This window comes from Oryzias latipes, chromosome 20 (genome assembly GCF_053564925.1).
Source record: "Oryzias latipes strain Hd-rR chromosome 20, Olatipes_Hd-rR_3.1".
NCBI lineage: Eukaryota > Metazoa > Chordata > Actinopteri > Beloniformes > Adrianichthyidae > Oryzias > Oryzias latipes.
In genome coordinates this window covers 28067351-28081766 of record NC_136256.1, presented here as the reverse complement: position 1 = coordinate 28081766, position 14416 = coordinate 28067351, and the positions used below count along the sequence as shown (strand labels likewise).

Here is a 14416-nt window from a genome sequence, read left to right as displayed (position 1 = left end):
TAAATTAAAGTGTTTTATTTAAAGACTACAGTGACGCTCTCATCCTCAGTGTCCTCTCTGCAGCCAGTTGTTTGGGTAGTGCGGCCGCTTTGCGTGGTAAGACGGTACGTGAGGCCGCTGGGGCATGAAGCTATGATGCGGGACCCTCTTTGGGATGTAGCGTGGCGCTTGCCGTTTCTGGTTTGGGAGGCGGGGCCCTTGCAGCCATTTGGGTTGTTGTTGACCCACAGATGGATAACTGTGGGCCTGAGACTGTCGAGGTGGGGGAAATGCTTCAGACGGGGGCTTTTGCCAGGGCTGATGTGGCAGGTCAGCGCTTGCTTCAGGGCTCTGCAGTCGCTGGTTTGGATAACCGGAAAAGTCTTTGTGCCTCGGCTCCTGGGGGGGGTAGCCGGGCGGCTTGTGTTGAGGCGGGTAGCTGTTCATGCCATGATGCTGCGGCACGTAGCCGCTCATCTGTGGTTGGTGGTGCATGGGTGGCAGGTAAGGCATTCCAGAGTGCTGTGCGGGGTAACTGGGAGCATGTTGCTGCTGGGACTCTTGGGGCAGTTGAGGGTAACTGGGCGAGCTGTGGTGCTGGGTGGGGAAGCCCGACTCCTCAGACGGATGCCGCTCTTGAGGCAGCTGTGGCAGAAAAGCAGGAGGTTTGGGGTGCCGCTGCTGCTGCTGCTGCTGCTGCTGGTGCTGCTGCTGCTCAGGAAGGTAGCTGGGTAACTTCGGTTGTGGAGAAGGGTAGATCGGCATTTTGGGGGGCTGCTGATGTGGATGGCCGGGTAACTTGGGCTGCTGTGGGGGTGAGCCGGGAGACTGAGGGTGTTGCATCTTCTGGAGCTCCCACTCAGGGTGGTGGTGTTCCTGTGATAGGTAGCGGGGCAATTCTGGGCTTTGGGGCTGTTGGGACGAGTAGCTGGGTCCCTGGGGGTGTGGGGGCTGGTAGGCAGCTCCCTCAGAGTGCATGGGATGGTGGGAAAGGTAGAAGGGTAATTTGACTTGCTGAGGCGATTGTGGAGGAAAGCCAGACATCTTTGAGTGTTGTGGGAGCTGGCTGGACCACTGGGTCCCCTTCTGAGGAGGGTGGGGCATCCATGGGTGCTGCTGCTGCTGCTGCTGCTGCTGCTGCGGATAACCTGTATCTGCAACCTGTCGCTGTTGGAAAACTTCTGATGTGAAAAACAAGTTTTACCCCAACCAAAATCCCCCTAATGGTAGCAATATTACCCACCTCACTTCCTTTAGAGGCAGAATGATCGAAGGACGTCCACGACGAGTCGTGTTCTGAACTAGAATCTGGTTTGAATCTTGCAGCCGCCCCTTTAGCTTTGCTTTCATCAAATCCAGCGTTGTAAGCTGTCAGATAAACACTTCATCATTTGCATGCAGAGAACCCAGATTGGTGTAGAGCAACAAACTCACCATTCACGTGGTGTGTCTGAAAGACCAACCAAGAGAAGAGCAAAAATCTATAAACAGAAAGACATCAGAGTGAGGCCTCAGAGTCCATCCCTTCAGTCGGTCAAAGCTCTTCAGTTTACCTCACAGTCGTAGCCATATCTCAGTGACCAGTGCGATCCGGTCTATTAGCCGCATTCAAATCAAACTACTGTACAAGTCAGGGTTGTGCCCGGCAGCTCTGAACCTTTTTGGAAGCTTTCCGCTGTTGATTGAGAGGACACAGGTGAGACAATCTGGTGACAGGTGAGCCTAATTATTCCCCATAAGATGTCTGGAGTGGTGGAGCAGTTCTCTTCGAGGCCCTAAATAAAAGGATAGGTCTGCTCAAATGTAAAAAATGAAAAACATTGAAAAGAAATGTAAGAAAAGAGAAGAAGGTGAGAGTTTGATGGGAGTAAAGGGGAGCTGCATCACATGCTGGAGAATGAACATGTTTAAAGAATCGTTTCTGTAAATAAAAACTATTTCACTTCATCCAGAGGAACTGAGATGTGTTGAAATCTTTTAAGAGGAAAATTCAGCATATAAATTAAAGGATAAAAAGTTATTTTTGAACTGGATGATAAACAAAATCACACGACCTTCACCTTCTGGCTTCCGGCTTATTATTATTATTATTAATAAACTTATTATTGTGTTTATGTTTTTGACTGAAGCAACAGAGTCACTTGGATGAAGAGTTTTGTGCTCCAAATTCCACTGAAACGAACAGGATTTACGTCATGATATGACATAATACCCTCATTAATATTTTTAAATTCATTATTATTCAAAAATGACCAACATTATGGACGCTATGAAGTGATGAAGTTAGAAAATTCAGGTCACTGAGGAGCAACAGTTCATTTTTTAAGTTCATTTATGAATAAATCTGCATTTACTTTGGGCAGCAGGGGGCGCTGTCTGTCAGTGCTTTGAATATATGTCTGAGGCAAAATTCTCACTTTTTGATTTAGTAAAAAACTGTTTGCTTAGTTTAGCCCTTTATGAAGGAGGAGGAGAACGGGGAAAACACTTTTAAGTGAATCCAGTGAGATGATTTTTTTTTAATACTTTAGTATTTAAATCATTTTAGAGCAAAATTAAACTAATGAAAGCTTTAGATTGGAAAATATATTCAGTTTTCTAACCTTTTGATTCCAAGTCAAACTGTCCCTTTTCAGCAAAAAAATACCAGACTGGTTGAGACGGAGCGTTTCACAGCATTTTTTAGGATTTTATCCTTGAAAGCCAACATGTTTGGTTTTATATTTCCTCATTTCACAGGGTTTTTGGCCTTTGGCTGCTCAACTTTTACACCCGAATGACAGGAAGTCCATCTCATCCACCTGCGGGTGTTGGATTCATTTCCTGCTCCAGGTTGGAGTTCACCTCTCGTTGTCAACAGCAACGCGGCGCCGCAGCCGGCGTGAAAAAACAGGAGATTCTAAACATACATTTTTCAAAAATCATTTTATTTCGACAGGATGAGACGCGGTCGACCTCCTCACATCTGCGAAAGACAAAAAGCGTCATTCCCCTGAAAACACACAACGCTACACACAACAAGGTGCAGAAAGTCGGACCGACCTGCTAGTATTTATTGTGGTGGCAGAACTTGTGGCGCAGAAAAGGCAGGTGCATCCACCAGAATGGGTAGTGGTGCGGTGGGTGTTCGTGGTGGGGATGCTGGTGAGGGTGGTGGGGGTGATGGGGATGGTGGGGGTGGTGGTGTGGGCAAGGTAAGGGATGTTTATGGTGGTGGTGGTGGTGAGGGCAGGAATGCGGCTTGTGATGATGATGATGGTGATGGGGGTGGTGGGGGTGATGGGGGTGTTGAGGCGGCCTCGGCATAATGTGCCCCTGGGTCATCTGACCGGATTCCCCAGATTCACCAGAGTCGCCAAACACGCCTCCTGCTGTCATGGAAACGCGTCAGCGAGGGGTTCAGGGCTCCGGAGGCAGAAGTTGGCTTGAGTAGACTTACCGTTGATGGGGTTCATTCCCACGGCAAACAGGACCAGCACCAGCAGCCTGCAGAAACATCTACGTTACAGTCCATCTGGATGCGGCGCAGCAGAAGCATTTCACGTTTTCAAACTTACAGACGGAGAACCCCCATGATGGCCGGCAAGCACAAACTCCGACACGTCTGACAGCTGCCCCCCAAAAGTAGAGAACCAATCAGTAAAGAGGAAAACCTTCAAAGCAACCTGTTTCCAGCATCGCCTCTTACCTTTGGATCACAGAGGTGGAAGTTCTCTGACGGATCTGCAGGAGCCATGAGGACGGCAGTACTTATACTGTGAGAGCCAACATCAGTGACGAGGAAAACACAGATAGGAACAAGGACGAGAGGAAGCGGCGTCCACACACTGATAGCAATATCTGAAGGGTCACCCAGTCTTCTCTGCTCACAGACGCTCGTTTCCCTGCAGCCGACCTCATTAGGATTCATCGTCACTGAACTCATTCAAGACGAGGCTTCGTCCAGCGACTTTAAACATCTTAAAATGAGTGTGTGTGTTTGATTAAATTAGTTTATTTAGTCCAATCGGCAACATTTGCATTTGATTGAAGTAGGTAAAGTAGGTGCTTGTTAAAGGACCCCCCCCCCTCCTTTATTTTTCACTACAAACTGAATCAAGCAATAATTTTCATTACCATGGGGTATAACTTTGATTTTGACAGTATGAGTCCCGCCTCCTCAGGTATCAGCAGGTGTCTGTTCAATAGAAGTTTGGATCAATGATCGGTCTTTTAACATTCAGCAGAACAAGAATTCAGAATTACCAGAGCTGGTTTGAATCTTACCTCACAGGAATAGGTTTTATCGTCTGGGGAAATGACTCGTCATTGAGGAGGCACAGACTGATATGTGGTGTGCCACAAGGCGCCATCCTTGGTCCCGCTCTTTTTAACCCGTACAGGTGAAGTCATCAGGAGACACGGCATAAACGTCATAATTATGCTGATGACACTAAACTATATGTGGCTGTGTCTCCTGATGACATGGGACCCACTGATTACCTTTTTAGTTGTATTTTAGATATTAAAATGTAGATATTAAAAGCAAAACTGAGATTTTAATGGTTGATCCTGAAGCTGAGAAAGAGACGGTCTAAATTACTTATCAACTCAAAGATTGAAAGTCTGCAATAAAGTCAGAAATCTGGGTGTGATTTTTGTTTTAGATCTTACCTTTGAAGCAAGAATTTCACCATTTTCTTATAAATTGCTCCAGAACCAGTGCTGAAATATTAACAGACCCTTTAACAACATCTGTTCAGTTGTTGTAATACCTTTGTTTCTGTTCTTGTCCAAAGCTCAGCTGGACGCCTCTTAACCAGGACCAGAATGAAGCAGCCCATCACTCCAATGCTGGCATCTTTGCCCCGGCTCCCCGTCAGCTTTAGGAGCAGTTAGCTTAATAAAGTAAACCTCATTTTTATTGGAACTGCTTTTAGTTGATGACCCTCCCAGAGCTCCCAAGTCCTCAGGTGCAGGTCTCAAAGGTCAGAACAAAAATCCACGGTGAGGTTACAGTCCAGGACTGTGTGGTGCAGCCCGCCTGAGGAGGTGAGCGCTTCATCCATTGTGGAGGTTTTTTAGAAAATTATTTATTAATTATTTATTTACTATTTTTACTCTTAATTGTATTTTTTTTTTATGGAAGACACTTTGAGGTGTTCTGTAACAGGAAAAGTGCCTTATAAAATAAAATTTAATCGGAATTTAACAAATTAATTTCAATTATGGCGGCACGTCAACCAAATTACCAGCCACTGATGTCACATGCATAGCTTTGTTCTATAAGTTCAACAAAATGCCCCGCCCCCATATCATTTTAAGCCATATATTATGGCTTTTTAAAGCTGAAATGCACAATTATGAGAAAATCCCAAAGAAAAGATCCTAAAACCTCTTTTAATTTTCAATAAAATAAAGTGTACAATGCTTGAAATATTAAATTTACATGGTGGGAGCTTCTTAAAACCAAAAATGTACACATTTTAGAGCTACAGAATATTAATGCAGTCATGCTCTTTTATTTTATATACATACAGGAGCTCTTTAGGATCATTTAAAACTCAATCCCCTGGGAGCCTTGGCATTGTGGGTAATCTGTGCTAAATCTTGAGGATTAAATCGTTAAAGTTAAACATAAAACATGGAGATTAGTGGCTTTGCAGAGGTCACAGCCACTCGGATCCCATTTCTTGTCTGTATCTGCTGCCTCCGTTCATCCAGAACACGCTTCAGTTCGGATAAGACACCACGGACCCGGCCCTCTTTACAAGGACAGAACCTACTTTCAACAAACCTTGAATATGGAACAGAAACAAAAAGAATCTGTAATCTGGAAAACCTGATAAACGGGATTGAAAAGACGCCACTGATGTCACTTTCTCAATCAGATCATTTGTGTTTGTTTTCATACACACATATAATAAGACCATGAAAGGAGGAATTGGAAGAGGTCAAAGATAAATGTAAGGAAAAAAAAGTCCACATTTTCATCTCTGCTTTTTATTGATCTGACTAAATGAGCACAAACCTTTTCTGTTTATGTCAGGTTAGACGCTCAGAGATGTAAATGCGATGGAGAAGCTGTGTGTGTTAAAGTCAAACTATCTTTCAAGTTTTTAGGCAGCCATCCATTTTCAGAGCCTGCTGAATCCCTTTTGGGGCTGGGGTCTGCTGGAGCCAATCGCAGCTACTGTTGGGCAACTACACCCAGCTGGGATTTGAACCAGGGACTTCTCACTGTGAGGCAAAGGTGCTAACCACTACGCAGCATTTCAACCATTCATGGGTTAGTCCAGGGATGTCAAACTCATTTTCACCAAGGGCCACATCAGCATAATGGTTGTCCTCAAAGGACTAGATATAACTTATACATGTAACTAAATGTATGAAAAATAAACATATCTACTCCTTAATGTTAAACAACTCATTATTTATTTATTATAACTTTTTAAAATGACAATTATAGTTGCGTAGAAAACATATGTTAGCTTGTTACTCTACCATAAATTATTGTAAATTTGATTCTGTCAGGTTAGATTATATTGACAGTGTTTAACCCTTGTTCTATCTTAGATGACCCCACCCTTCCATTGACGTGTTCTCCCTACCATGACAAAGGTGGATAAAGGTGGAAAGATTTCATGTAATCCATGGACACCAGTGAAGATCACAAATCATTGAAGAAAAAAGGTTCAGAGCACTGTCTAGTGGGTCTAGATGACCCAACTCCCAATGTTAAAGTGCCTAGGATAGCACGAGGGCTAAGTCCTAATGTATAGATGCCCAATCTGATATTTCAAGTCTGTTTCCCCCAAGATATGAATAAATACACACCAATTTTTATTTTTTATTCTAAGAAATTAAAAACTTTTATGCTCTTGTGGGCCACATACAATTACGACGGACTTTTAGGCCACCCAAAAAAAAAAAAAGTAGAATTCAGAGTTTTTATCTCATAAATTTATGAGATAAAAACTCATAAATTTACGAGTTTTTATCTCTTAAATTTACGGCTTAAAATGTCATTATTTCAAGAAAAAAGTCGTACATTAACACGGAGAAAACACCGAAGTTGTCTGTTTATCGGAGCCTAGCTTGAAGATGAAATTTGTGGAGTCTTTTGTGAAGCTTTATTTCTGGATCATAGGTTTAAAACAAAGAGATTCTGAACCTTTTGGCGACTCAAAATCAGATTATTATCAGTGGAACCGGCTTTCCGGGGTTCGGTGTCGATAAAGCGGAGTTTCATATATAAAACAGGGAGCTCAGAGACACGTTTGGGTGTAGAGGACCGCTGCAGCCTTTTCATTCACTCATCCTGAAGTTCATCTGTCACATCACGTCATGAACCTGTCATCCCAACACCAATGCGGAAGTAAACAGTGTTACATACGCCCCCTCCTGCAGATGAAACGTTCCGTTTCATCATTAAACAACAAAGAGGAATGAAAATAGTCTGTTATATTAGCATTAGAACGTAGAAAATGAAAAAAAAAAGTGCTCCTCCTCAGACGGAAGCGTCACACAAACATAGAGATCTTGTCTAAGGTGGAGGAAGAAAGGATTCAAGTGAACAGCTGCTGCAGGGACACCGATGGCTTCATGATTGGGCTGCAGAGATCCTGCAAACCAACTATCAATAAATAAAACTTTAATAAATTGTAAACCAAACAAATCAGCTTCCAGACATTTGGAACGTTATCAATAAACATTTAGGTCACCTGTTCAACTAAGTTTAGTCGGTCAGCTCTGTTGCTGCGCGGCGTTCACCTGCTGCTCTGCATGCTCACTTCCACTTTAATGTCGTAAATGTACGAGTTTTTATCTCCTAAATTTACGAATTTAAATCTCGTAATTTTACTTTTTTTTTTGGTAGCCCTAATACTCCGTGGTATACAATGACATGGCGGGCCACATTTGGCCCCCGGGCCTTGAGTTTGACACATGTGGGTTAGGGAGTGGCTTTTTGCACAAAACCTATGTAAAACTTTTACATTAAGATCAGAGTTTAGTTATATTAAATATAATTTTATTTTAAAGATGGTAGACTAATGAAGTAATCAAACCAAATTAACAAAAGGATTTTCTACCAATGAAGAGTTGGGGATGGACTTCACATTCCCTCAGTGGACAAATGAACTCACTGTCTTCAGGTTTAACTACTGATGATCAAATATGACTGAATTTGAGACACGTTGAAAGGATGAACAGCTTTTGGCATTTATTATTTTTTCATTCCTATTTTTAAAAGAAGATCCAGACTGAGCCTGAAAACTACTGTCAACAAAATGACCTTCTGTCTTTTAACTATATAAACACAAAGAAAGGCCTTCTTCTGGGAAAACTTATCATGTCTGAACTCCCTCATCTTACTTTAGTCAGTGTGATAGCAAACAAAGACAGACACGGGATCACAGATAAACATTTTATTGTGGCAAAAAATATACAGCCGATCAGCTCCTTCACCGTTGTAGCTGGAAAAAACAAACAGCACATTACTTTAAAAACTGTAGTAAAGAAACTGGAAAAATGATGAAAATCAAACACCCAACCTGTTAATGTAGCATTTCCCACTTTTGTTTGCCCTGGGGGGGCTGTTGTGGTTGTTGTAACCGATGTCCCATGTTGCAAAACCACATATAAAAGTCAGAAACAGGATCTGCGTAAAACCTCCCGTCAAAACTCGACGATTGGGATGCCTGAGGCATCTGGAAGGGGCCCATGAAGTCCAAGTCTTTGTACGGTGGTCCTGCTGAATTGTCGTGAGACTGCATGGGCAAATGCATTGGTTTCATGGGACCCACAGGGCCCCCAATTGGGTACTTTGGCTCCACAGGTATAGGGTTCATGGGACCTACAGGGCCCCCAATTGGATATTTAGGCTCCATAGGGAAAGGGTTTGGCTTCATGGGACCCACAGGGCCCCCAATTGGATACTTTGGCTCCACAGGCATAGGGTTCATGGGACCTACAGGGCCCCCAATTGGATATTTAGGCTCCATAGGGAAAGGGTTTGGCTTCATGGGACCCACAGGGCCCCCAATTGGATACTTTGGCTCCACCGGCATAGGGTTCATGGGACCTACAGGGCCCCCAATTGGATATTTGGGCTCCATAGGGAAAGGGTTTGGCTTCATAGGACCCACAGGGCCCCCAATTGGATACTTTGGCTCCACTGGCATAGGCTTCATGGGACCTCCAGGGCCCCCAATTGGATATTTGGGCTCCATAGGGAAAGGGTTTGGCTTCATAGGACCCACAGGGCCCCCAATTGGATACCTTGGCTCCACTGGCATAGGCACTGGTTTCATAGGACCTACTGGGCCCCAAAATGGGTATTTTGGTTGCACTGGCATAGGCACTGGTTTCATAAGACCTACTGGGCCCCCGATTGGGTATTTGGGCTCCACAGGCATAGGCATTGGTTTCCTGGGACCCGGTGGATCTCCAAAAACAGATGTGGGGTTCATGGCCAAAATGAAAGGTTTCATGCGACCTACTTGGTCCTGGAAGAAGAGTTTTGGTTTAGTGTGCATAAGGAGCTGTTTCATGGAACTGACTGGGATCTTAATTTGGAAGTTAGACTCAACAGTTGGCTCCATGGGGCCTGCAGAGTTCCCATTTGGATCTCCAGTTTGTTTAGTTGGATCTAACGAGCCTCCAGTCAGGAATTTATGCTTCACAGGCAATTGTTTTAGGTGATCAAATAAATACTCAGTGAGGTGGTCTAGTTGAATTGGAAGCTTTTCAGCGTCATCCACTTCTTCTTCTTCATAAGTTTCAGTTTCAGTGTCCGTAGCTGTATGTTTGGGAAATAGAGGTGGGTAGACTACTTCAGTAAATGTACACAAAACAATTCTTTTATGATTTAATCTGAATAAACTTACCAATTACTCTGTTTCTCCCGACGGCCACCAAGGACAACAGCAACAATCTAGAAAAAGACCACAGTTATTGTCTAAAAAGATGAACATCTGTGTGTAGACGGGCTTATAAACACATAAAGAGACCTAACCTAAATATTTTTAACAAACTCAAATAAACTGCCACACATTTTAATAGCTTACCCAAAGATCATCTCCATAACCCCAACGTGAGCAGACATCAGTGACGATTACAATTGCAAATAAATGGGAAAACTAGGACACCCGGAAACTTTTTATACTTTCCTCCTATCTCAAACAGGATGGCATCCACTGTTAGCAGGTGGAGCTATCTGCTCCATGAATAAACATGACAATCAAAAGTGAGTCCAAACCAAACATAAGTACTGATCTTATTTAATGTGTTAATGTTAAAACACTTGATAAAATTAGCTTAATATCCCTTTTTAAACTTATTTGACAGTTTATGATCATTTAAAATGATCACACAAGTTTGGAGAATGCTTGGTGCTGGTGGCTTTTTATGAGATACAGCACCGTCCGTTTAATCATGAGCTATTTAGTCTGCGGCCATTTCACCTTGGCGCTTTTACATGTCAAATGAGATACGCTGTCACGTCACAAACATTCCTATTGAACACAAGATTAAAGGTGGTAAGAAAAATATTTAACACAAATGGTTTAACATGCAAACACAATTCAGCTCAATTTCATCTCAAGATAATTTTGATTTATTTTTTTTTAATTTGTAGAAGTTTTGATTCCTTCCCAGAAGTTCTCTCTACAGATAAATGTTTCATGTCTGGGTTTTAGATGATCCTTTCTGACTTTTCTGTGCAACACTGGGTCCACCAGACTAAACTAATTTTCAGATTCAAAAAACAATATGGACCTTTCAGCGGTCTTAGTAATATTTGATGGCTTCAACGTGTGCGTGTTAGCTATGAAGTCCATCACCTCTGGAGGTGCTGGACCAGACAATTTTAAGTCTTCATTTAGCCTGAAATGGTCCAGAAGATGCAATGAACGAGGATGGAGCCCAAAGACAAAGCATAAAGCAGCAAGTCTCTGAGTTGTGTCAATCAATCAATCAATGAGACCCAAACAGCAACATTGGAGGGGGTTCTAATAAAGAACAAGTCCTTTGAAACAGGCTTAAAGGGTGTTTTAAGTTGTTTTATAAATATGCTCCACATTGACAGCTCTCAGAAGTTTATTCATGTTTTTAAGGTGGAACCATGAGTTCAGTCAGAAGCAGCTTGAACAATAACAGCAGTGACCTGTTTTAAGGGTATTGACAGACACTGGACCAATGAGCTGACATCATCAATGGGAATCTGGATTGGAAGCACAAAGTGGGATGGGAACAATGACTGGAATTCATCAGAGTTCTGATGTATAGAAAAATTATCCTTTTAAGAAAGAAGTTTACTTTTGGTGCTGAATCAGCGTTCTGACATCCCCCAGTGGTCCTTTGAGGAACTCCAATGTTCAGCATTTTCTGGCCTTTGTGATGCCAGTCATGTCTCACTGTCCCAGTCAGGTCCTGCCACTTTTTCCATTTTTACAGCGAGTCCATCGTTTAAATAAGATCTCTATTCTCTTTCTGCAGCCTCCTCTTGATAGCAAATGTTTGACTTCATTACTTTGACACTTGTTCATTTCAGCCATTTACCATAAAGGTCATGGAAGGATTAAAGTCATTTTAACTACCACGGTCTTGAATCCTGTCTAGATAGTGAGAAGTTTAAAGTTCAGTCAGAAGGACAGTTTTCTTCTCTGAAGAGGTTCTCCGTGGCATTGCAACATCTACAAGACGCAGGGATGCAACTTTACATCCAAACAATCTGCTTTTGGAGCAGTGGTTATTTCTAGGGTAAATGGGGGCTTAGATTTGCTGAAATAGGTCAATGTTTCTCTGACACTCTGCATTTGGGACATCATTTAGAGCAGTTATCATGCACTTACAGTACTTTTTGCACTTCTCTCATTCATGTTGGTTTTTGCTGTGACATGGCCCATCAAGCAAGATAGACCACCACAGAAGATTAGTCAGTAAAACGAAGTCTTAGGAAAAGGAGTAGCCATTTTAAACTGAGGAAAATGGCCTAAAACAGTTCCGGAGGCTAAAAACTCCCATAAAACTACTTTTACACGCTGATAAAAAAAAAAAAAAAAAGTGTGACAGATATACTGCCTGAAAACCTTAAAAAAAAAAAAAAAAAAAAAAAAAACACCACAAGGGCATCAAAGTTCTCCATCCACAAATTACTGATGGCACTTCCGTCCTCAAGGAGTTGCCCCAAAAAAATATAAAGGCAGATTTTGCAAGTTGGTTGAAAAAGACGCCACCTAATCTTCAAAGAGATGCTTCAACAGTAAGAGACAAAAATCCAGAAATGTTATATTTGTGGAATCAGAAGGAACTTGTCAACATCACAAGTCAGTTTAACCAGAGCAGCTAAAATAAATAAACACGGGCGCACACAGCGTAGATGGGACAGCTTGTCAAACAAAATGCACCACAAAACTTGTGACTTAGATTTTTCCCAAAGTCTTTAATGTGCCTGAAAATAAAAATACAGAAAGTGCAGTAATTGTACAGAAATTGCACCTCAGGAGATCAACAGCGGATGTTAACTGACCCATCTAGACTTCCTTCTCCATACTGGGTGCTTGGGTACATATCTCGTCCGGATTGTGAGGTAATGTGGTTTGCGAGGATATTTCAGCAAGTCACCTGGTCGCTTGGCTTTGTAAACCGGCTTTCTTGGAGCCACTGATGTGAAAAAGCGGTCTGGGGTCATTTTTGGCCCCCTGTGAGAGTCAACATAACCAGGAAGTGGATATCTGGGTCCTGCATGTTCAGTTTGTGGATTTGATAGACCCACTGACTCCAGAGTTGGATATTTGAGCTTCACAGGTAAAGGAGATGGTGCCATTTGATCCATTGGTTCCCATTGTGGGTAACTGGGCTCCACAGGCCAAGATACTGGTTTTGTGGAACCCAGAGGCTCCCTCATTGGGTAGCTAGTTTCTACTAGCATTGGGATTGGTTTAAGAGGACCCATTGTTCCTCCTGAAGCATAGTCACGCTTCACTGGCGATAGAATTGGTTTCTTGGGACCAGTTGGACCCCCTCTTGGGAAGGTTTGTTCAACAGGATATCCATATTCCTCTGGGTCATAGGGAGTCAGCTGCCCGTCTTCCCCTCTATACTTTTCAGCTCCAGTATAGTATGCTGCAGGGGCAAGGGTGGATCAGTTAATGTTTCCAAAATACACAATTACTGCATCACTTAAATACAAATACCATTTACGTGAGGTCCTCCAACACCTAACAGAGACAACAGCAACCATCTAGAAAAATAAAAACAACTCTAGGTTGGTTCATGATTTATTACTTTTGACAAATTTCAAACATTCATAGCAGCTTACCCAGAGAGCAGTCCCATGCCACCTCTATGAACCTTGCTGTCACCTTAATAGTTCAAAAACAGTGAAGAACTGAGGAGACAGAAACCATTTATCCTTTTCTACTGTTGTCAAGTGGCTGCAGGTCATTAGTTAAAAGCAGGTGCAACTAATTGCTCTGAAAGCAAATTTTACAACACAGTAAAAAGAAAAAGAAGTGAAGATGCAGACTCCTAACTTAGTTTGGGATACAGGTTTTCATGCTGATGTGGAAAAGGTTTGGATCATTGACATGAGGACTTGCATCTAATTACTTCTTTTCTTCACATTCTCTGAGAATTCATGTCAAATGAATCATAGATGATCAAACACACATTTAAATGAGAGAGCTGAACACAGTGATAATCCTGATCAGGTGTGGAGTTCTGCTGCATTTCATTTTTCAATTAGCAGTCTCAAGTTGACACTACATGACCTGCTGGTATCTTGAAGGAAACAGCCTCATCACTACAAAAATCCTGATCTTAGATGCTTAAATTATGAAGCATATGCAGGCCTCTTGTAGATCGGCAGAGTTTTCAGGGCTCAGTTTGATGTTCTTAAATCAAAACTTAGGTTTCAGCCTCTTCACCTAAAAAAAAAAAAAAAGGAGCTGCAGCCTTAAACTTATGTGTTCTCATTTCAAAACTGGGATACATTCAATTTTTTCTCCATCTAAATTCAATACAGAGAAACTTTACTCATTTTAAGCTAAGCGGTGTTTACTTAAATTAGGAGAGTTGACTATAGCATTTCCTAAAATGACAGGAAATTGAGCCTACATTTGAGTTATTCTTATAGACTAATGTAAATTGACTTTACTAAATCAGAAGGCTAGAGTTTTCCCAATTTAGTTCCATGCCAACATCCAGTCATGCCCAAGGCAGCACTTGACTTTCAGTTCAGCTGTAGGAAACTGGAACTTTGGGTTCAAAAGTTGCATTTGTCACATCTGTCTTTTATACTTCAAGACTAGATCAGCAGGTCTTAAAATGCACTTCTACTGTACAAAACCTGTAAAAGGTTTGATCCTTCCAATTTTCCCAGAATTTACACAATAGAAAACTACAGCACACCACAATAGATGCATTTGTAACAACTAAAATCTTGCATTTTATT

The 14416-nt window shown here is 42.2% G+C and overlaps 2 protein-coding genes and 2 long non-coding RNA genes across 6 annotated transcripts; all 4 read right to left on the bottom strand.

Annotated features, from left to right (window-relative positions):
* LOC101173343 (uncharacterized) lies at positions 1–1733 on the bottom strand. 2 transcript variants are annotated; one of them, XM_004081351.5, is made up of 4 exons: positions 1533–1733; positions 1414–1460; positions 1223–1347; positions 1–1146 (listed from the first exon to the last, which is right to left on the bottom strand). In XM_004081351.5, exons 1-4 carry the CDS (start codon positions 1547–1549, stop codon positions 46–48), a joined length of 1290 nt encoding a protein of 429 aa, XP_004081399.1. In that variant the 5' UTR covers positions 1550–1733; the 3' UTR covers positions 1–45. The 2 variants fall into 2 exon arrangements, with proteins under 2 accessions (XP_004081399.1, XP_020568131.1); XM_020712472.3 differs by lacking the exons at positions 1414–1460; positions 1533–1733 and having other exon boundaries at positions 1–1157; positions 1223–1353.
* A 1156-nt stretch (positions 1734–2889) lies between these two features.
* Positions 2890–3775, bottom strand: LOC111946684 (uncharacterized). 2 transcript variants are annotated; one of them, XR_002872421.2, is made up of 5 exons: positions 3668–3775; positions 3537–3590; positions 3419–3465; positions 3022–3350; positions 2890–2944 (listed from the first exon to the last, which is right to left on the bottom strand). It is a non-coding gene; the product is annotated as an uncharacterized LOC111946684 (long non-coding RNA). The 2 variants fall into 2 exon arrangements; XR_002872420.2 differs by having other exon boundaries at positions 3022–3347.
* A 4597-nt stretch (positions 3776–8372) lies between these two features.
* Positions 8373–10143, bottom strand: LOC101172852 (uncharacterized). Its single transcript, XM_020712765.3, has 4 exons — positions 10029–10143; positions 9849–9895; positions 8514–9760; positions 8373–8435 (listed from the first exon to the last, which is right to left on the bottom strand). Exons 1-3 carry the CDS (start codon positions 10064–10066, stop codon positions 8517–8519), a joined length of 1329 nt encoding a protein of 442 aa, XP_020568424.1. The 5' UTR covers positions 10067–10143; the 3' UTR covers positions 8373–8435; positions 8514–8516.
* Positions 10144–12383: 2240 nt separating this feature from the next.
* Positions 12384–13608, bottom strand: LOC101172613 (uncharacterized). The gene is made up of 3 exons (XR_013652237.1): positions 13283–13608; positions 13158–13204; positions 12384–13086 (listed from the first exon to the last, which is right to left on the bottom strand). It is a non-coding gene; the product is annotated as an uncharacterized LOC101172613 (long non-coding RNA).
* Between the last annotated feature and the right edge of the window lie 808 nt (positions 13609–14416).

Bases quoted from the DNA above. Each gene is read 5' to 3' on its own strand.
- LOC101173343 (XM_004081351.5), bottom strand. The intron at 1,348-1,413 runs GTGAGTTTGTTG...TTTATCTGACAG, and splicing joins TCAGACACACCACGTGAATG to CTTACAACGCTGGATTTGAT. The intron at 1,147-1,222 runs GTGGGTAATATT...GTTTTCCAACAG, and splicing joins CTGCCTCTAAAGGAAGTGAG to CGACAGGTTGCAGATACAGG.
- LOC101172852 (XM_020712765.3), bottom strand. From the start codon at position 10,066: ATGTCTGCTCACGTTGGGGTTATGGAGATGATCTTTGG. The intron at 9,896-10,028 runs GTAAGCTATTAA...GTCTTTTTCTAG, and splicing joins GTTATGGAGATGATCTTTGG to ATTGTTGCTGTTGTCCTTGG. The intron at 9,761-9,848 runs GTAAGTTTATTC...CCAAACATACAG, and splicing joins CGGGAGAAACAGAGTAATTG to CTACGGACACTGAAACTGAA.